General features: G+C 49.9%; 2 protein-coding genes across 4 annotated transcripts in view; both read left to right on the top strand.

Annotated features, from left to right (window-relative positions):
- Nucleotides 1-1935, top strand: part of abcc5 (ATP-binding cassette, sub-family C (CFTR/MRP), member 5) — a 30433-nt gene extending 28498 nt beyond the window's left edge. For all 3 annotated transcript variants that reach the window (XM_015361385.2, XM_069197811.1, XM_069197812.1), the window contains exons 29-30: nt 317-481; nt 608-1935. In XM_015361385.2, coding sequence (XP_015216871.1) covers nt 317-481; nt 608-709 — 267 coding nt within the window. In that variant the 3' untranslated portion in view covers nt 710-1935. The remainder of the gene's footprint in view (nt 1-316; nt 482-607) is intronic.
- Nucleotides 1936-4994: 3059 nt separating this feature from the next.
- On the top strand, nt 4995-19253 carry rnpepl1 (arginyl aminopeptidase like 1). The gene is made up of 11 exons (XM_069197813.1): nt 4995-5897; nt 8796-8936; nt 9810-9961; nt 10152-10268; nt 10574-10809; nt 11618-11731; nt 12571-12683; nt 13274-13382; nt 14342-14566; nt 16097-16239; nt 16622-19253. Exons 1-11 carry the CDS (start codon nt 5436-5438, stop codon nt 16868-16870), a joined length of 2061 nt encoding a protein of 686 aa, XP_069053914.1. The 5' UTR covers nt 4995-5435; the 3' UTR covers nt 16871-19253.
- Nucleotides 19254-22073: the final 2820 nt, after the last annotated feature.

Here is a 22073-nt window from a genome sequence, read left to right as displayed (position 1 = left end):
AAGCACTCCTCCAGCAGAGCAAAATAATTACCTTTAATCACGTTGTTTCATCTGCCACAAAGCAGCCATCTCATTAAAGATGAGTTCAGAAAGCTATTCTTAAGCCACCACTTGCAAGATGCTAAGAATTTCTTGTTTTAGAGGTAGAGCTATGCCTACTCTTATTATTTTTTAACTTGACAAAAGAAATGGATACAAGTAAAATCTGTGTAAAAATGCCTCCAGGTTAACCACCAAGAGAATCGAACCTCACCCAGTTGTGGGCATCTGACCCTTAGCACAGCGTCGGTGTAATTCGGTGTCGGCTGTTCCCTAGATCCTGATCCTGGATGAGGCCACGGCAGCAATGGACACGGAGACGGATTCTCTGATCCAGGAGACGATCCGCGAGGCGTTTGAGGACTGCACCATGCTCACCATTGCGCACCGGCTGCACACTGTGCTGAACTGTGATCGCATCATGGTGCTCAACCAGGGACAGGTACTCGCACCTTCCTCGCCTTGCATCACTCCTGCCACACGCCCCCACCTCACAGACTCCCCCCTCCTGCTTTCACAAGTCCATTCGTCCCTTCGCCTGACCTGAGCCTGAATCTGGTCTCTTCAGGTGGTGGAGTTTGACGAGCCATCCAAGCTCCTGCTGAATGAGAACTCGCGCTTCGGTGCCATGCTGGCTGCTGTGGAAAACAAGATCACCGTGAGAGGCTGAAGGTCGAGCGCCCACGCCCACGAGGGGAGAAGAGCATCCTGCCCGATGTTCACACCACACACTGCAGGGGGCGCTGTGCTCCGCCAGTACAGGGACCCGAGTGGCACAGAAATGTTGCCGCTGGACACGGTCCTGACTGAACTGCCTCCTCTGCTGTTGATCTGAAACGCACTCTGAACTGATCCAGTCAGGGAACCAGCGATACTGTAATGTTTGAGTTTCTATCAAAACAAAGCTTTACATGTGTAGCTATATTTACACAGGTCTGTTTTATAGAATATATATATTTACAGTGAAATGTAAATGTAAGCTAAGTTTATTTTGTACTGACTTTATATGTACATATTCACTGGATGTAACATGTTCTTGATTTCATATTTTTATGTTCCAGCCTTGTAGTCTGATATTTGTATTTAGTATTTTAACATCTTATGAAATGTATAATTATGTGCTTGTCATCTGGTATCCAGCACCTGATGAAATGCTTTTCCACCCACTTCTACTGCTGGGTAGAGCTGCTCTCTCCAACCTGTCTCTGCCCCAGGCTCTGAGGTGGTCTTGATTTTTTATTTTTTTGAGAAGGTATGTGACTTGTCATTGCACTGTTAGACTGGGAGCCAGTCTGCACCAGGCTTTCAGCACTGCAGGTCTGTGCTGTTTCAGGGCCAATGACTCAAGTCCTGTTGAGGTGTGACCTCTACGAGAGGCCTTGTCTGCGGACCGATTGTTTTACCCTTCTGTGTTTAGTCTTCAGGAAATCGTCCTTTCTTGTCGAGTGTCTTCTTGACCCGTTGATTACAGTGTCGTAATTGTCTCCTCCCTGTCGAGGAGTGTGGGATCCCAGCTGTCCGTCACTCATGCGGTGTGCCCGCAGGATCCAATCCAGGCTCGCTAGCGGGATTGTTCACATCCCAGAGCCCTTCCTAGACTGTAGTAACACTCTTCTGCCTGCTGGGGGCAGATTTGCTGTATAGCGTAACCACAGCTGTGCTGTAACATCAGAGAGTCAGGTGTGTGCTGTTCCCATGGAAGTTGTCTTAAGATTCTGTACCCGTTCATGGGTTCGTACTGTAACTGTAGTGGCTTCCCAGGAGGCCCGGCTGAATGTCTGTGTGTTGTTTGTTTTTTTTTTTTGACTTTTTATAGCCTTAGCATGACTACATTATTGCCTTGTGAGAGAAAGAGGAGAGATGAGAACAAAATATTAAAATTATTTTGGGAGTTTATTCTGTGTGTTGGAAGTCTTAATTATCATGACTGGTGTTAGTAACTAGATTGTTAATCTGATTCAGTTTCTGGCCACTTGTGCCACAAGAGCCCTCAATGCAGTATGTCCTTCTGTTCATTAATTCACCAAGTTTCCTAGGTCTCTTTTTAACATCTGAGGCTCTATACTAATGGGGCCTGACTGGGTCAAGTTAAACCTTTGATCCACACTCAAGCTAATACTCTCAATGAGATGGCTGGAAATTTTTGGATTGTAGCCCTTGAGAGCAAGCTTTGGGGGCTACTTGTTTATAAGTTTAAACTATACAAAACTGCATCTTTTTAATATTTGCGTGTGTTTAAGATTATGCACATAGTTGTTGGATGAGACAATTGTTTGAGTTCTGTGATGTGAAAACTGTGGCATCTGGACTTGTGCAGGAACTACATTCTTTCAGTGACTTAGAAGCCAAATGGAGGGTAATAAGATAAGAAAATACTGAGACTTCTTTTGCATTTGCATTCACCCAGGTGCAAAGGCCAATTCAGTCCAATTATCTCGGTTTTCACTCTTGATTAAGGCTGTAGTGGATGTCATCTTCCACATCAACACCTATAAAACTATAGCCAACAAAAAGTTAAAAAGGGCATGCAGTCAAGAACTATCCTTACAAGAAATTACCTTCCGTACAGAACAGTATAGTGATGAAATGTAAATGTTCATGTGCTCTTTTGTATAAAACGCCTTAAATTGTTTGTCAAAATGATTTTCAGAGTTCTACAAAGCAAAACGACATAACTGAGAAAAACGTAATCCACTTTAATCCATGTTTCCAGAACCTTAATGTTTTCAACTTAAGGTGCGTACTTAATGTAAAAAAATATTGTACAGAAATGGAGATGCTAAAACGTGGGAAGGCTGAGTTGAGGGAAATCAAAAGAATGTTCAGCAATTAAAGCTGGTGTTTGACATGTACCGTTCGTATGGGCAAAGCAATTTCTTAACACTTGGGTGTGTAAATATTTTGAAGCAAGGTTAACCAAGAGCCCATGCTGCTTTTCATGGACCCTTGTGTTCATTTTATTTCCATGCTTTTTGCCTGTACTTGTCTTGGATAATACAGGCACTTGAAATCAGCTCAGATAATCTTCCTGGGACCCCTCCCTGGTGCCACCCAGAACAGCCAGGGTCTCTCTGCCCACTGTGGGTGCAGGAGTGCCCTTCTTCTTGTACAGGGCCTTCTGTTCCAGGGGTGCTCTGTGACCAACTGAACCCGGGATACAGCCAAGTCTGCTCCTTGGAACCTTGCTACCTACAAACCTTTACAATTTTAAATCTGCAATTTATTATCATATGATTTTTGGGGAACCACTCTTGACAAGTTATCAGGCCAATTAAGGGTCTTCATAGCCCTATGTCCTAAAACCTAAAATCTGAATGTGAAGGTCTTGCATTTTTACATAGAGCAGTGATGCCATTTGCTTACTGCATTGCACTCTGGGTGTTTATTTCTAATGGTGGAGGAATATGAAAATGGCTTAAGAGGTCAAGGAAATACCAAAGTAGCTCAAGGGTAGCATCCTGTGTAGCGGTGTCACCAGCTCTCAAAAACATTGTCCTCTATATTCAAGATTATAAGAATGATGATCAGAACAACAAACCAATGTTATTTACTGCCCATTACCAACATTCCTGTGTTCTTCCCTGATGTAATAAGCACTTACCCTGTAAGCTCTGTGTGCTAGGGGTGGTAGTGGGGTTAAACAGCTCCATGTGTCCTGGTGCCGACATCAACAGGCTGATCTTATCAACATGAACATGGTCTCAACTGGTGGTCAATTTTCTATTTCTTAAAAGTTACAAAGAGAGGTCAGAATTGCAAAAGACAAAACCAACAATAACTGTGCATTTAATACCAGGGTAAATGGAGTCTGATGTTAAAGCTACTGTAAATTTAGGATTCAGTGCTCTTCCTGGGTTCATTTAAAGTTACCAGGAGCTCATCTGACCTGGATACAGGATGGTCATGAGGGTAAGGTAGAGGAGCGCAGCTCTCCTATGCTGTTGGAGCAAAGGTGGGGAATTGTGCTTGTTAAAAACTCTTGTTCTAAACCTGCTGACCAGAGCTAGCAGCTGTTGGTGTCTTGGAGATCTCATCTAGCCTTTTCTTAAAGGATGCCAGGGAATCATTTAGCATTGTGGATTTGCAACTTGTTCCAAACAACTGCTCCACATGTTTTAAATGTAAATCAAATTAATTTCTGCTGGTATCTTCAAGTCCTTGTGTCACACTTACTCCGGAGGGCTGTGTTGTTAGCATCCAGGCTTTGGAATATGTGAGGTCTTTTTATACGCCAGATTTCGTAATGATTCTCAATCTTCTACACGGGAATCATGGCATAAGATTAAAAGGAAGGTGCTACTGAAGTGTAGCAGTAACACTCATGCGATCCGCCTGCTCTTCCTCTCTGGTCGGGTCCCCAGTGTAGACCGACTGCTCGGGGGGCTCGTTCTCCGGTAGGTGACTTTATAAACTACCCCGTCGTGAGCAGCCCGGGGTTACAGCCAGCGCTCCCGTTACTGCACGGAGCCGGGTAACAGGCTGTTACTTTGGGACGTGGCTGAGCAATTGTCCTGCAAGGGACACGATTCTCAGTCCTCTGGACTTGCGCTTGGCCAACACCTGTAAACTGGAAACTACTGCAGATTTTTAGGTTTTCTGTTACTGTGTTAGGTCCATTTTCTCTTCACATGCAGCGGAATAGATGGAGTAACATGGAATTTCGTGCTTCGGGTTTGTAAACATATTTTTGTATGGGGGAACCCTTTGCGTCCTGCGTCTACAATGGTTTGGGCACAGCTGGAGTCATGTCGACGAAGTGAAAACTTCAGTATGAGCTGGAATCAGATTAAATTTACTTCAGATGATGCTGCTCCAACACAACGCCAGCTATCGACTGTGAAACAGTGCCCCCGCCCCAAGGACGGACAGCGTGGGGGAGCCGCTATCTCCTCGGCCTGCTCCCGGCTCTCCAGCGCCCCCCTGTGGCTCCCAAACTTTCCTCCGAAACCGATTTCCTCCCGTTTTACTTCCTGTTTTCAAAGGGAGTCACAGCTCAGCCTCTTTCATTTTAACTTTTAATTCTCCTCTGCGCGTCCTGTTTCCCTTTTGTTTTATTGGACTTTATTTTCCGTTTGTTTTAACTAAACTCTAAAACAAAACAACTTCTTTGCTCTCCCTCCGTCTGTTTCGGTGGGCAGTGGAAAATGCTGGACTCGCTTTTCTCTCCGGCCCTGATGGATTTCACGTAGCCAGGATCACTTTTATTCACTCTTCCCCTGAATATTTTCTCTTTTTTTTCAACCTCAGTTTTCAGCAGCTTTGCGTCTTCATCGCCCCCCACAGCTACCTCTGGTCTCGTCGGCTGCCATCGTGTTTTATTATTGATCTTTTTTTTTATTTCCCTGTGTTTAAATAACTTTTATTAGTCTTTTAATTTATTTTACAACTCCGGAGCCATGTCTGACTTCCAGCGGCCGACGCTGTGCTGTTGCCGGAAAGTTCTGACGGTGCCCAGCAAGTCCTGTGACGGCGGCCCGGCGCCGGGTCACTGCCAGCGGGTCGACATCGCCTCGGCGTCCAACTTCCACAGCTTCAAGCTCCGCCACTTCCACCTCGACCTGCGCCTCAGCTTCGTCGACAAGGAGATGACGGGCTGGCAGGTCTTGGAGCTGGTGTCGGTCCAGCCCGGGATCCAGACCCTGGTTCTGGACACCCACCCGTCTCTGCTCATCCATTCCATTGACTGCAAGGTGTTCGGTACCGGCGGCGCCCCGGACACCAGCACCTCTCTCACCTACCGGGTCGACCCGTTCACCGACTACGGCTCCTCGCTCAACATCTGCCTGCCGGCCGCCGCGCTCCGGCCGCACCAAGCCTTCCAGATCACCGTGCGCTACACCACGACCGACGGCCCGGCGGTAAGACAGCCGCCCGTACCGGCAGCAGTAACTCTGGTCGAAGTAGCCTGTGAGTACACGGAGCGTATGTGAACGGTGTTGTTGTAGTGCTTGTGTACAGTTTTTGCGCTCATCTGGATGGTTGGAATGTCAGGAAAAAACTCCCAGCGCACTGTGCAACTTTAGGGAAGTATCTTCATCTGCCTCACAGCTGCTCATAGTCTTTAGTCATAGTTTATTAATATGCACCTCCCTGCATGTGTAGTAATGTTAGCAACGGAGACGAGCAATCCCAGTAGCAGTGATGACAGCTGTGTGGGCATGAGGATGATGATGGTGTGCACATCTGCCCGGAACAACGCTGTTCAACGGGTTGGTTTGCCGGTCTGTTTTACACTCCAGTTATTTCTACCCTGGAGTTTCTTTTGTCCCCCTCCGGGACGTCAGGTATAGGTATATACAGTAAGTGATACCCATTTATGATCTTCTTAGTGTCCTCATCAAGTCCTAAAAAGGTCACATCAATATTTTTTGTTCCTTTTTGTTAGAGTGATAAGCAGTCTCTTCCACTAATATGGTTAAGGACAACAACAGCCGCGTGTTTTTCTAAGTGTCTGCCTTGTTTGCCAGAGGCAGTATTTCTGAATTACTTTGGAAGCCCTGGCTGTCTGAACTCTTTCTGTGCAGGCGGTGCGCTGAACAGCCCAGCATGGGAAGGGTCCTGTCACAGGGCTGTTACCACTATGCACTCCTGGAGGGGGGGTCAGCCACCGAAAACTTTATTAACAGGGGCCTTGCCTCAGGTCAGGACAGGGGAGTCAGGAGAAACTGTAGCCTGGGGCAGGAGGGGCTGTGCTGAGGAGTCCGCCCGCGTTCAGTCCTGGGCATTAAGCTTCCTCATTACTCTTAATTCCTTTGTTGCTGAAGACCTAGAGTCAGACGTAGCCAGGTGATGAAGCAATCTGTTCAGTTAAGTCCCTGCAGCCAGAGCTGTGATAATCAGCAGCTGTGCAGATCTTAAATGCGTCTGTCGTTACTACATGCAGGCCGCTGACCCAGTGATCAGTCCAGTTAAGGACCTGAAACCCAGCTGTGGGCATCAGGGGTCACTCCCAGCGCTGACCGGGCCAGTGACGCCAGTCCGCTCCAGGCTTTCTCACCCCCCTTGGCTTTCTGTCTCCCCACGCCTTTAACATCGGGGGCGAGAAAGTCGGTTTCATTGGTCACGGTGGCGACGTGCTCGATTGCTGTTTGTGCCTGAGCTGCATCTTAAGAAATAACTTTTTTCAGAAGCGACTTGAGATGGACGAAACCCTGGCGCAGTGTGTCGGGTCCTTGGAGATTCATGTCTGTAGCCATTATTAGGGGGTTAGGAAGAGGTTTGCTTCTGTCAGTGTTCTGACTTGCTTCTCAAAGAAGGGGCCCCAGACGCTGTCTTTTTGTCCCTGGGTTCCACTGTCTGCCAGTTATGAAGCTTTAGGCAGAGGTGCGAATGAGCTGCAGTTTGTTTTCTGTGCAGGGGCTGCAGGTTTCTGGGGTGTTGACTCTGGGGCCCGTGGCGTGTTTCAGGGCTCAGCTGGTCTTCCCTGATATGTCAGTCCGCCCACGGTGGGGGCTAACCGCTGTTCCAGAGGTGGAGGGCGTCTGGGTGAGGAGGAGGCATCAGCTCAGGGCGCCCAGTAGTGTCAGGGCAGTGGGTCCTGTGCTTGGCTCATGCGCCGGGCCTGCGGAACGGCGACGCTGGTCTCTGCTCTCTTCCTCGATGTTGTCTGCGGTCTGGACGGCCTACTGATGGGCCTGTTCTGGGCCCGTTTCCTGCAGCCTGGGCTGGAAACAGAAGACGTTTGATCAAGCTCAGCACCAGCCGTCTTCACGGAGAGGGGGAGCACAGACGCTAACAGTGCCGCAGTGTCTCTCTCCCCCCCAGGTGCCCATGAAGGATCCGTTTGTGCTGCGTAGAGCTCTAGCATCTGGGAAGGGCCGTCCTGGACCGGCGTCTCTCTCGGCATAACCTCTCTTTTCAGCGACAGGGTTTCTTCTGTCTCTCAGCCTGATTTCCATACATTTGTCTCTCAAAGCAGAGGCCGGGTTGTGCTGTGATGCCAGGGGCCTGTTGGGGCACTGGCAGGGGGGAAGGGACATGCCCTCAGGGCTGGCGGGGTGGTCCAGGCCGGTGGCTGGCGCTGTGGGCTCTGATCTCGCCCGGGACACGGCGGACCTGCGCTGGAGAACCAAGGTTTTGGACCAGCCGGGGCTCGGGAGATGCAGGTGTTCCACTTGTTCGTTCAGGGAAATCCTTTTCCTTCCGGTTAGTCATCGGTTTGCCAAAAGTTGTGAAAGCAGGTTGCTGTCTGGGGGCGCCTCTCTCGCAGTCTCCCCTGCTGCAGGGGGCTGGTCTCTGGGGGACTGGGGCTGTTTCCACACAACCCATCATTCTTCCTGCTTCGATAAATCAGTCCAGGTGGTGTATCTCTGATGTCCTCGCTGCGACATGAGCTTTATGTTTCTGACAGCTGTCATTTTCAAGGAACATTTTATTTGTGCACTTGGATTCATCTACGGTTTATTTCGGTACCCCTCTGTTTTTCCCCTGGCTGGTTAGAGGCACAGGCAGTCCATGTGTTGGGCTGGTGCAGGTGGCGTCTCTCTCTCGGCTGCGAACTGCCACACCATACCTCTGCCCTGCTCAGTGCTGGACGGCTCTTGTGAAGTTGAATATTATGGACTCTGCGTCAGCTCTGGTCCGTGCTGCACCCACACTGCAGTGGCAGGAGATTGTCTTCTTACCACAGTAGTCCAGGATGCCAGCTGTGTGTCGATGGGAGTGTCTCAGTGCTGCGATCATACCAATTTTCCCCGTCTTTCTCTTCTGGCCTTCTCTCCTACTCTCTGCTTACCTCGTCTCTGTCTGTCCCGCAGATCTGGTGGCTGGACTCGGAGCTGACGTGTGGCCAGACGCGGCCGCTGGTCTTCACTCAGGGTCACTCCGTGTGCAACCGGTCCTTCTTCCCCTGCTTCGACACGCCCGCTGTCAAGAGCACCTATTCCGCCACTATCCGCGTGAGTCTCTCCCTCCCTCACTGTCTCTCACTCCCCATCCCCTGTCCCGGTCTGTGTAAGACTCCACCTCCCTCAGTGTCTCTTACTGTCAGTTGTCTAAACTGGTCTGCCTCCTGTATGTGTACGCGTCCATGTCCCTCAGTGTCTCTTACTGTCTGTTGTCTAAACTGGTCTGCCTCCTGTATGTGTACGCGTCCATGTCCCTCAGTGTCTCTTTCTGTCCATTCCCTGTTCTGCTCTGTCTCTTTAAGTATGAGACTCCATGTCCCTCAATGTCTCATGCTCTCCACCTTCTGACCTCGTCGGTTTCTTGTATGTGTGAGAGTTCTTTTCCCACAGTGTCACTCTCACTCTCCATTCCCTGGCCAGGTCTGTCTCCTCCATGTGTAGGACTCCCTCTCTCCCCCCTGTGTAGACACAGGCTGTTTGGACAGTGGCTGCACGTGTCAGTAGTTTCAGGGCAGTGGGTTCTGGCTGAACAGCCCCTTGACCACTCAGTGTAAACAACTTGGGGACGAAGTGAGCGAACACTCGTGTTTCTCACTCTCCCTCGCTCCCACTGACAGCAGTGCCTCACGCATAAACACAGAATCACTCGCACACTTCAGGTCACTATTACTTCACATATTGACAGGCTCACTGTCGATACCATTTCACGGTGACTGTCGGTACTTTCACAGGAGCACGGCACTGACGGCGCGCGTGTGGTGTTGACAGAGTGGTGAAGTGTGTATTGACCGTGTGTATGCTGAGTGTATCATCGTGTACGGTGAGCGAAGGCGTGTGCAGGTAGTGGGTGAGCTGTGTCTGTGCGCTGACGACGGTGTTTCCGTGTTGGTCGCCGTGTGTATTGACGGTGTGTGCTGTGCCCAGGTGCCCGAGGGAGTGACCGTGCTGATGAGCGCCACGCACAGTGTGTTCAGTCAGCAGGAGCAGGCCTATCAGTTCTCCATGGAGTTCCCTGTGCCAGCCTACCTGGTGGCTCTGGTGGCAGGAGACCTGCAGCCCGCCGACATTGGCCCCCGGTGAGTTTGCAGGGAGGGAAGTTGATTTTGTCATCGCAGTTTCATGTATGTATTTGAATTCCACTGGAGCTTGCTGTCCAGCCTGTGAAGCCTTGCGTCCGAGGGCGGGGTTTTCTCTTGGTGCGCTGCGCGTGTCAACCCCTCTGCCTCTCCGCCGGGCAGTGCGTTGACCCCTGTTGCTCTCCGTCAGGAGCCGAGTGTGGGCAGAGCCCTGTGTGCTGAGTTCTGCTGTCAATAAGCTGGGGGGCAGTGTGGAGCGCTGGCTGGCAGTGGCGGAGGGGCTGTTTGGACCGTATGTCTGGGGCAGGTGAGAGACCAACCCATCTCTGTTAAATATCTGCACATTTAATATAGTTGCTGTACTATATATGGGTCAATGGTGCACGTAATACACTGCTCACCGTTGAACCATATTGTACAATTTGGCTCTTCATTGTTCTGCATACCACGGCACTACATTGTATTTTACTGCACTCTACTATACATTTTAGGGCTTATAGTACTGTACTTCTTTCCTTTGTTAGACTAGTTTAAGACACTGCAGCACTAATACAGCACTACTGTACTAGACCGTGGTACTTCACCGCCCTGCTGTGTTGGCTTCCCCTGCAGGTACGACATAGTATTCCTTCCCCCCTCCTTCCCCATCGTTGCCATGGAAAACCCGTGTCTGACATTCATCATCTCCTCGATCCTCGAGAGCCGAGAGTTCCTGGTGATTGACGTGATTCACGAGATTGCGCACGGCTGGTTCGGCAACGCTGTTACTAATGCCACCTGGGAGGAGATGTGGCTGAGCGAGGGGCTGGCCACATACGCACAGAGACGTATCACTACTGAGGCCTATGGTGAGAACACTGAGGCACGCTGAGCTGAGCAAAGAGGCAGGACACTGACACACTCACACAATCACAGGCATGCTGAGCTGTGCACAGAGGCAGGACACTGACACACACAATTACAGGCATGCTGAGTTGTGCATAGAGACAGGGCACTCACACAATCAAAGGCATTCAGAGCTGTTTATAGAGACAGGGCACTGACACAATCACTGGTATTCAGAGTTGTGTATAGAGGCAGGGCACTGACTCATGATCACAGGCATGTTGAGCTGTGCATAGAGACAGGGCACTGACTCACAATCACAGACATTAAGAGCTGTGTATAGAGACAGGGCACTGGCGCACAATCACAGGCATGCTGAAATGTGCACAGAGGCAGGGCACTGGCGCACAATCACAGGCATGCTGAAATGTGCACAGAGGCAGGGCACTGGCGCACAATCACAGGCATGCTGAAATGTGCACAGAGGCAGGGCACTGGCGCACAATCACAGGCATGCTGAAATGTGCAAAGAGGCAGGGCACTGACGCACAATCACAGGCATGCTGAGCTGTGCACAGAGACAGGGCACTGGCTCACAATCACAGGCATGCCGAAATGTGCACAGAGGCAGGGCACTGGCGCACAATCACAGGCATGCTGAGCTGTGCACACTGGCAGGGCACTGGCTCACAATCACAGACATGTTGATCTGTAACAGAGACACACAGCTGAGGCCTAATGTGAATGTCATACTCAGTCACTGACACCATGTTCCTCATCTGCTATCTTACAGACTAGCTCTCTCTTCAATTCCCTTTCTCTTCCCCTCAGGTGCTGCATTCACCTGTCTTGAGACGGTGTTCCGCCTGGATGCTCTTCACAGGCAGATGAGGCTGCTGGGAGACAACAATCCTGTCAGCAAACTGCAGGTCAAATTCGAGCCAGGTACACTGAGCACACCTGCCCTGCCTGTGCTTTGTCAATGTGTGATGACAGTGTGCATTTCAAACTGTCTGGCTCTTGGCTAGTTAGCTAGCTGTTGCTCATTTCAGACTTTGCTTCTGACTTTTAGATTTGCACAGGCCTCTCAGTTCAAGAACAATGTTACCATTTTCATTTGTGTCTTCTTTTCTGTATAATACGTTCAGGGGTGTGCAACAAATTGGTCAAGCTGCTGTTCAGTGTGAAGCAGCTCAAGATTATGAAGATGTCCACAAAAACACAGTAACTTCTGACAGCGTGGAGATCTGCACAAAGGAGATTACGTTTTTACCACCCAAATGGCATTTCATTTTAAATCCAAAAGTATCTAAACATTTGGTTCTGTTCTGCTTGTCTGATGGTTGAGTGTGTGGTTTAATTTCAGCTGAGTAGAGAGTTGTAAAATATATTAGAATAGGACTCAATAGAAAACCCAGAAAACCTTTGTGTATGTTGTCCAGCAGGCACCGGCTGTGCGTGGACGCTGTGCCAGGACACTGTGCCTGTCCTGTCCGGCCGTGCCTGGACGCTCTGCGTGTGCTGTCCGGCCGTGCCTGGACGCTCTGCGTGTGGTGTCCGGCCGTGCCTGGACGCTGTGCCTGTCCTGTCCGGCCGTGCCTGGACGCTCTGCGTGTGCTGTCCGGCCGTGCCTGGACGCTCTGCGTGTGCTGTCCGGCCGTGCCTGGGCGCTCTGCGTGTGCTGTCCGGCCGTGCCTGGGCGCTCTGCGTGTGCTGTCCGGCCGTGCCTGGACGCTCTGCGTGTGCTGTCCGGCTGTGCCTGACTCTGTGTGTGTCCTGTCCAGGTGTAAATCCCAGCAGCCTGATGAACCTCTTCACCTATGAGAAGGGCTACTGCTTTGTCTCCTACCTGTCGCAGTTGTGTGGGGACACCCAGCGCTTTGATGCCTTCCTGCGGGTGAGATAGACATGCACTGATCTCTGCAACCCACATATTCATTATTCTGTTATCTGAAACTTTATTAAGCCAATAACAGTGAGGTTCCTTAATCAATTATTTTTTGAAGCATCTTGATCATTTATTACTCAGCATCATTGATGAAATATTCCTAGGCTTGTTAATGATTTCCCTATCAGGCCCATTAATCAATTACAGATTTTCTATTGCCTCTGCAGTAATAACCACAGTTTGGCCGACTGCTTGGTTGGTTATAGCAATTCAGTTTTAGGTTTAGTTTCTTTAATTATGCCTAGCTGTCATCTTGGGATGCTTTTAATGTTGGCTAGTTCAGCCGAAGGTAGTGCAGTTTAATATGTCGTATCTTAATTGAGGAGAAAACAACCGAAGGCAGATTGGGCTTCGGGTGGGATCTGACCTGCCCTCAAGGTCCAGATAGCTCTACGACTCGTTTGTCATCTCGCCCTTCAGCTGGGCGCTGGACTCCTGGTTCAGCTCTGACTCTCTGGGCTCGCCCACCCCCTCTCTCTGGCTCCTGTCGGTCTTCCGGTCCGCCTCACCGAGCCTCCTCCTCCTCCTCCTCTCCCCAGGCCTACACCGAGAAGTTCAAGTTCACCAGCGTGGTGGCGCACGACCTCCTGGAGTTCTTCCTGGGATTCTTCCCGGAGCTGAAGGAGAGCTCTGTGGCCCAGAGAGAGGGTGAGAGGCGGGGGTGAAAGAAGTGGGAGAGGAGAACGAGTAAGGGCGGGGAAGGGGTGAATGGTGGGAGTGTGTTTCAGCAGCGTAAGAGGAGTCTCCTGAAAGAGCACAAGGCACTTGGTAAGTTCATGTTTTCCTATGTAAAGGGGAAATGCAAATCTTTTTTTATATTTCGGGGTGAGAAAGAATCGACATCGATGAGTGCGTTTCAAACCACAATTTGCAGGTATGCGCAGCGCAATGTTCTTCGATTCTGAACGTGGTAACAAAACTTCCGGTGATGTATGCAGCCTTAAGCCATTGCACAGAAGCAGGCTTGTGAATACATCTCTTTCAATCCGATAGAAATATTGCTTTTGATTTCGATACAGTTCTGTTGACAAATACTACTTGTTAACTCTGCATGCAGATCACGCTGGAACATTTCTGCGGTCATATGTCTGCTGCACAACCTGTATTTATACTCTCGTACATCACATTACAGTAGTCTTAATGGAGACTAGTGAGCAGGAAGGGCCTAATCATGTCGCAGTTCGTGGGAACTGGACTGCGAGTTTGCGACAACATGGGAACTTACAGTACTTTCAAAAAGTTCAAAATGTTGTGCTTAATACGAAATTTATCTTTTTTTTCTATAACGTTAACAAATTAACTTTGTCACCGCGATTTTTATAACCGGTCTGAGAAATTGGGACTTCAGTTCCCCTTTAAATATATCCGAGGTCTCACAGAGGAAGCTGTTGCGAATCTGCACAGGTATTGAGGTATTGAGCAAGCTGTGCCGGGGGGGGTCCTCCAGTTTATCCCCTTGGCACAGCTTACTCAAATAGATTGTGAAGCTGTGACATGTCCGATCTGTACAATATATCCCACTTGCACCAGTAGCCAGAATAGGTGCCCTGAGTGATGGATGTCAAAGAAGATCACCTTCCCCTCTCTCTCCCCCCCCCATCTCTCAGGTCTGGAGTTTGAGCGCTGGCTGAACGGCTGTGGCCCCCCCCTGTCCGAGCCGGATCTGTCCGCCGGGTCGGTCCTGACCGGTCCGGTCAAGCAGCTCTGTGAGCTGTGGAGCGTGGACCCTCTCGACCTCCTGACGATTGCGACTTTCGACCTCTCAACCTGGAGCACCTTCCAAATCGTGCTGTTCCTGGACCGACTGCTGGACCGCTCACCCCTGCCACACGGTACCTGCGGGGGGGGCAAACTGGGGGCACCGTACAGTGGGGGGGCAGGGTCATAGGTAAGGGTTGAAGCTGGGGCTCGTGCAGCAGGTAAAGCAAGAAGAGTACATCCGCAACCTGCTGTCAAAAATGAATAGTGTCTCCGGCTGTCGCCGAAGCCTGCCAGTTTGCAAGCAGCAGTGGGCTGTGTGTGTCTGCGCTGCTACTGCAGCATCACAGGCACAACATTAACAGAGCTCGAGTCTGCTGCCATTGCATTCGATAAGTAACTGATAGTCACAGTGACATGGAGATCCAGTCTCTTGGCATGAAAAACACTTGAAACCAAATAACGTGTCGCTGTTGATAAGCAGGTGAGAGACATAAGTGTGCTGAAGTGATTTAAAGGGGTGCATTGTTTAATACAACAAGAATGCTCACTGCCAGTTCTTTTTAAAAAACAAAATCTCCAACTTTGTGCCTAGAAGGTGCACCATCTAGGGGAAAAAAATGTTTTTAATTGCTCCCCGCAGTCTCTCTAACTCTTATGAACAGTCTTAACAGCAGATTGTGACCTTTGATTTGCTGGCCACAGAGCACTTATGACTCCATCACCTCTTTGCAATCGATGCTTTGGCTTGTCGGTCATCTAGAGAGCCTTATTGAGTACACTAAATTACACTAAGGCGGATGCAGCCTGCTTTCACCATTCTTGTTCTTTTTTGCTCTGGCGTACTCTGTCCTGGCCCTAGCTAGATCCTGACCCTGTGCTTCCACACTGCTGTCTGAACAGGTGGGCTTACGGCTGGTTCACAGACTCAATAGCCCATAACATTTCAGTGTGTTTTCCACAGATATTGAGTGAGCAAGCAAGGGGTGAATGGTGGGGTAGCCAACTGGGTACAGTTTTCGCACCAGACTAGTGACCTGTGAATTCTACTTCCTGACAGCCTTCAGGGAATATTCTCTTTTTTAGTTACTGCACACGCACTCCCATCTGGGGATTACCGATTGTTTTGAACAAGAGAGTGGCTCTCCGGCAGCGACTCCATCACATGCTCAGGAAAGACACGCGTGCTCCCCTGAGACCCCCACCTGTCAGGGTCCGTCTTTAGATACACTGCGAAGGCGACGCGGGCAGAGGAGCTGTTCGTTAAGATCGAACTTTATTGTCCGCCCAGAAGGGTGGAAATTTGTCTTTGGAATCACCATAGAAAACTACAAAAAGCAACACTCAAAGTAAGATAAATACATATTAAAAACAGATGTTGTTCTCAGAGATGCAACAGTACATATATACACATCTTGCCCTGCCCATATTAAGACTCCTGTCACACTAACCCGACAGCTGCGTACAGGGAACAGTCGCTTAGCTGTGCTATACCCATCGCACAGGGGACAAAGGATTTCTTCTTTACATTTTTCTTGGCGGCAGGCGTTGTAAATCGCCTCCGTGAAGGTAGTGTATTTCTCTGAGACGCCCCGGTGACCTTGCGGCGTGTTGGGGGGGAGAAATCGAACTCTCCGTGACGGAGTGATCTGTGCGTCTCCCAGAGGTGATGTCCCGCCTGTCCCGCTGTTACTCCGCGCTGCTGGACGGGATGAACGCGGAGGTGCGGATCCGCTGGCTGCAGATCGTGGTGCGGAATGGCTTCTATCCGGACCTGTCCCAAGTGCGGAGCTTTCTACACACACATGTGAGCAGGGGGGAGTAAGAGGGTGGGACACTGGAGAGGGAGCGTGGGGACAGAAGGGGGACAGAAAGCTGTCCCTCACGCTGTGACATGAGATCACGTACTGGGCTGCCAGTTCAATGGTCTCCCAATAATGCTCCATATGTTTGTAAATATATTATGATGTGTCTGTAAATTTAATGCTAATTGTGTTTGTATTGCTTTGGCAACACTGATTTTACTCATTGGTTATGCCAGTAAAGCATCTTGAATTGAAATGAGGTAAAAGGAAAGGAGGGATGGGGGAGGAGGAGGACAGTTATTGGGGTAAGGAAATGACAATGCCGATCTTTTTCTCTCTCCCTCTCTAAACGTCTCCTGCTCCATCCCGCTGGCCCTCTCCCAGACCTCTCGGATGTACACGGTGCCGCTGTACGAGGACCTGTGCTCCGGCGTGATGAAGTCCTTCGCGGTGGAGGTGTTCTACCAGACCCAGGGCCGCCTGCACCCCAACCTGCGGCGCACGCTGCAGCAGATCCTGTCCCAGAGCAGCGCACCCCCACTGCTGGCCCCGCCCCCCCCGGCGCCCGACCGCCCCGCCGACGCCCCTCCCGGCAGCACCATCGCGCTGCGAGACGTCAACGTGTCGGCCTGACGTCCGGGAGAGGGCGCGGAAACGGGCAGAGCCGGAACCACGGAGGGGCTGACCGGCCCACCACAGCGTAGGAGAAGAGCGTCTGAAGAAAGCGGTGTAGAGAACCAGGTGGAAGGTAACAACAGCGCGCGAGGCTGGCAGGACGAGCCGCTGACTGAGTGCACAGGACGTGCCTGTGCTGGACAAGCCTAAACTGCACAGGAGCTTTGTAGACAGAGAACCGCTTGATGGAGCATTAACAGAACCCGCACAAAGCCCATTATTTATTGAAATGTGTCATAATGTTTGATTTATTTTTTTCCTCCACTGACTGCTCTGTACAACAGGGATGCACAGCTCGGGGCCTGGGAGGCTGATAGGCCTCTTTAAATCTCAACAGCTTAGAACCTGGGAAAAGGGCTGCAGTGATGCAGTTAAGTCAAAACTTCATTCAGTTATGTAATAAATAAAAACCTGAAGAGACGGTGGGCTTCAAGGTCTCGAGTTGTGAATTTCTGCAGTGTGGAGGCTTGTGTGCCACCTGTCTTCTTTTGTAAAGGCACCTGGCTGTAAAGGGGCTCTCCGTTCGCACTCTGCGACCCTGGCTCTCCAGACAGGGATAGGTGTGAGTGAGAGACGGGAGCCTGCAGTGCAGTGGCACTTTTTGCTGTACGCATTACTAACAAGGTGGGGACAAAGTTTGAGAAAATGTGTCCCCTTTGATAGTTACAACATAAGGATGTCCACACAATATAAATGACTTTTTTTTTAAAGAAAAATCATAATACAGTATTTTATTTTTAAGTCTAAAAGTGCCGAACATATTTATTTGGGGTCTCTTTTCTCCACCTGTGGAGATTGATTTGAGTGTAGCAGTGAATAAGAAGATAAAGAGTCAAGTCTAGAAATACTAGTGTGTGAGAGTTTGTGGTGTGTGTGAACCCCCCAGCACACAGACCAGCTGACCAGTCCCTGGGCAGCTCCAGGCTGACCAGTCCTTCAGACACAAGTTCCCTGGTGCTACAGCCGTAGACCCTGCCTGTCCTCGCCATGTCCTCCTCCACTGCGCTGTGCCAGAAATGCTTCCGAAACGTTGCGTCTGGCACGATCACACAGCTCCTGGTACTTTTTATGCACAGTCGCTGCCGGTCATTAATCACTGCTGTGGAATGCTAACAGAATGGATTTGACAGCGATTTTCCTCAGAGACTCAGGGAACAGGAATGGGAGACCAGCAGACTGCTGGGGGTCTGGGCTGAGCTCCCACAGACCCGACAGCGTCCGCTGGGTCTTAGTGCCCAGCCCTCGTGGGCATGTGCCTTGGTCAAGGTCTCCTGGAGAGTGGGTTGGTGTGGGCGTGTGCGATTCAAAGGACAGGAGCTGCGCCTTGCCCAGGTGGATGCCAGCAGAGCTCTGTTGGCTTGTGGGATGGTCTCTTGCGAATGAGCTCAGCTCCCGGCAGAAAGGACATGTTGCAGCTAGTCAGAGTTAGCATGGGACAGGGGGCCTGGGCAGCTCTCCCGGGTGACTCGCGAGGTCACAGGGGTCCAGACCACACAGCCTGCTTGTTTTAAAAGCCCCCAGTCAGCTGTGTCGCTCTGCTTGGGGAATCCTAACCACAGCTGGCTGATGACATAGCTCCTTGTGGGGGTGTCCTAAGCAGACCTTTGTGGGTTGAGAGCCCCTCATGGGCTATTCTTTCTAATGTTTTGTAATAAAAAATTGAGTTCATGAAGTGCTTGGGGATGGATCTATAAATAGAGGACAGTGCAACTTTCGTAGCATTTGGACTGGATGGTCCTGCCTTAATTCCTGGTGCTAAAGTAGCTCCTCCCACCTTATTCTCCAGCCTGCCTCTCAGCAGGAGGGGGCTGAGCCACATTGGTGCCATGCAGCCCTTCAGCTACTAATTTGGAGCGTGACTGGCCAATTGCTGCTTCAGCCACACCCATTTATGAAATGAGCCCGCCCCCCCGGTCTGGACAGACACTCTTCCTGATTGGCTCCACCTGTCTGCCTGCGTTTCCCTGATTGGAGAAAGAAACTTTTTTTAAAAAAAAAAAAAGCAAGCAACCTAATTAATGGGAGAATTTCAGAATATGGTGATTTACGTTAATTTTGTGAAATTTGTTTATCATCACTGAGTTCATGGATGATAATTGACCTCACAGCCTGCCTTAACGATTCTGATGGAAGTTTAGAAAAAGATATACAATGTTTGTGTTTTAACAGGCTGTATTGTCGAGGTAGCAGGGGATGTGTGTGGGGGGGGGGTTGGCGTGGTGTAATTTACCAATATGAGGCCTTGTCAGAAGCCTTACTGATTTTGCACAAAATGAAACACTAGTGTATTTTAATTCTTTATATTTGAAATAAACGCAGGTAGTGTCCTGCTCTGAAGAAAGCTGTCTGGGATGGTTTGAATTTTTTACACACTCCTTGGGGAATGTATAGCTGTCGTCTCTTTTCGCCTTCTCTGTCTGGCACACTCAGTCTCTCGGTGTCTGTACACAGAAAGCCACCCTGTACACCCTGCAGGTGTGAATGACTTGCAGATATTGCACCCTGCCACCAGCACAAACGTCTGTCTGTCCACAGACACACACTCTCCCATTCCACCCCACTGCAGTGCTTTAAAGCCAGCGACTCAATACTGAAGCAACCACTTGGAGTGACCGGAAGAATCGGCCAAGTAGAGAGAGTGATGCCGTCCAGCTTTCCCAGCCCCAAGACCTGTGACCCCAATGTCTGGAAGTCGCCATCCCTGCCAAACTCTTACTTCAATGCGTTGATGCCCTTAATTAAGATCGGAATTGGCCTAAGGCCTCCAGGTTTTGCTTTTGCGTGCCTTATCTCTTAAAGTTTAAGTCAAATACAGTATATAATTTCACAAATTAATTTATGTCCAAGACTTTTAAGAATTAGTCGTTATTTCAGAGAAGTCAAGAGTCAAGCTAGATTGACCGGGTCCCCAGCTGGGCAAGCCCTGTCATGGAGGCCCAAAGTCCATCAGATCCAGCTGGTCTCTGTGAAGCACTAGCTTAAACCTCAGCTGTGCTCTACTGATGCAGTTAAGCCAATACCCGGAAATAGCTGAGGCAGGGGTTAAAAAACCAGCACAGCACACCTGTGCAATACCAGTAGAGAGTGGTCTGGAGCTGTGTGACACCAGCACAGAGACACAGCGAAGTACAGGTTGAGCTCTGGAGCTGTGTGACACCAGCACAGAGACACGGTGAACTACAGGGAGAGCTCTGGAGCTGTGTGACACCAGCACAGAGACACGGTGAACTACAGGGTGAGCTCTGGAGCTGTATGACACCAGCACAGAGACACGGTGAACTACAGGGAGAGCTCTGGAGCTGTGTGACACTGGCACAGAGACACGGTGAACTACAGGGTGAGCTCTGGAGCTGTATGACACCGGCACGGAGACACAGCGGCCCGCAGGTTGAGCTCTGGAGCTGTGTGACACGGCGAATTACAGGGAGAGCTCTGGAGCTGTGTGACACCAGCACAGAGACACGGTGAACTACAGGGTGAGCTCTGGAGCTGTGTGACACTGGCACAGAGACACGGTGAACTACAGGGAGAGCTCTGGAGCTGTGTGACACCAGCACAGAGACACGGTGAACTACAGGGAGAGCTCTGGAGCTGTGTGACACTGGCACAGAGACACGGTGAACTACAGGGTGAGCTCTGGAGCTGTGTGACACTGGCACGGAGACACAGCGGCCCGCAGGGTGAGCTCTGGAGCTGTGTGACACTGGCACAGAAACACAGTGGCCCGCAGGGTGAGCTCTGGAGCTGTGTGACCCGGCACAGAGACGCGCCGGCCCGCAGGGTGAGCTCTGGAGAAAACCAGGTCTGGCAGCTCTCTGCAGTCAGGGAACCAGAGATACTCCTAGGCAAAGCTGCAGTAACCAGCTCTGTCCACTAGAGGGTGAGATTGGTCCACCAAGAGATGAGTGGCACATTAACGGGTCAGTATGGGCACTTTTAAACTGAATTGAGTCGGCTGCATCTTTCATTGCGGAAGGGCTCCTCACTTTCTAACAATCCAGGTTCCCACACATCCCTGTCTGGTCTTCAGCAGGGTAGCAGGTGAGTCAGCAGCCACTACAAGCTTTTCAGCATAAAAGAAAATAAGTGCCTGCTTTAAATGGGGTTACAGTTAATTGCAAGGGGCCCTTCTCCTGCATCCCAGATAAGTTCTTTAAAGGTTCCAGAATGGTATGACTGGTTTGTAAGGTCTTATTTTCATGAGGAAAAAGGAGTTACATTCTCTTATGGGACAGAAAGGAAATCTCTCTCTCTCTCTGGTTGTGTGTGTATTGGACAGTACTGACCCCTGCCAGGTGAAGTCTGTTTTTCACTGACCTGCACAGCTGCCCCTTTAGAGCTGCCCCTCAGCAGCGCATGCTAATTCACAAATTGCTTTTATAGTTTTCAGCAATTGTAGGTGTAGGTAACAAAAGGTTATGCTGACACATCATTTTCTTCTTCCTGACAATGTAGACAAAGCAAGAGCTGGGCAAACAAGTGAGTTTAATATAAAAAATATCTGGAGAAGTTGTTAAAACTGTGCAATGCACTAGTTAGACCTCCATTAGAATAGTGTGTACAACTTGACTCCACATGCAAATCAGGAATATCTGCTCAGAAATCACTCCAGATTAGAGTAACCAGACATTCCTGGGCACTGACAGGCTGAAGGAACTGAATATTATACTCTCCAGCAGAGAAGACTTCAAGAGGACCAGATTATAGCATTCAGAAACCCAGTTTTTTTTTCAAGAAATAACTGCAGCAGTCCTACATTCAATCGAGCCATACTGAATCAATCAATGAGTTCACTATAAATGAGCTATAAGCAAATGCAATCAGGGGGAAGTGTGTAATCACACAGGCTTAGTGGAACCAGGGGAGGAATGTATTTTCAGGGTTAAGGTATAGAGCAGCTTGGTGGTGCGGTACTTAGTCTTGCTGCCTCGTAGTGCTGGGGTTCTGGCTTCAATTCCTGGGGTGCTATCTACGTGGAGGTTGTATGTTCTCCCCATGATTATGTGGGTTTCCTCCCTTCCTTCTGGTTTCTTCCCTCAGTCCAAAGACATGCTTACTATCGGTGACACATAATTAACCAACTAATTCCACGCAGTTCCGCAAATTGTATTAATACATCTCATAATCGAGCAACATCGATCAGTTGATGGGATCAATCGCG

This window comes from Lepisosteus oculatus, chromosome 13 (genome assembly GCF_040954835.1).
Source record: "Lepisosteus oculatus isolate fLepOcu1 chromosome 13, fLepOcu1.hap2, whole genome shotgun sequence".
NCBI lineage: Eukaryota > Metazoa > Chordata > Actinopteri > Semionotiformes > Lepisosteidae > Lepisosteus > Lepisosteus oculatus.
This window is presented reverse-complemented; position numbering and strand designations above follow the sequence as displayed.

Excerpts from the sequence above, each read along its gene's own strand:
- rnpepl1 (XM_069197813.1), top strand. The coding sequence starts at position 5,436 with ATGTCTGACTTCCAGCGGCCGACGCTGTGCTGTTGCCGGAAAGTTCTG. Across the intron at positions 9,962-10,151 it reads CCCGCCGACATTGGCCCCCG|GAGCCGAGTGTGGGCAGAGC; the intron begins GTGAGTTTGCAG and ends GCTCTCCGTCAG. Across the intron at positions 13,383-14,341 it reads CTCTGTGGCCCAGAGAGAGG|GTCTGGAGTTTGAGCGCTGG; the intron begins GTGAGAGGCGGG and ends CCCATCTCTCAG.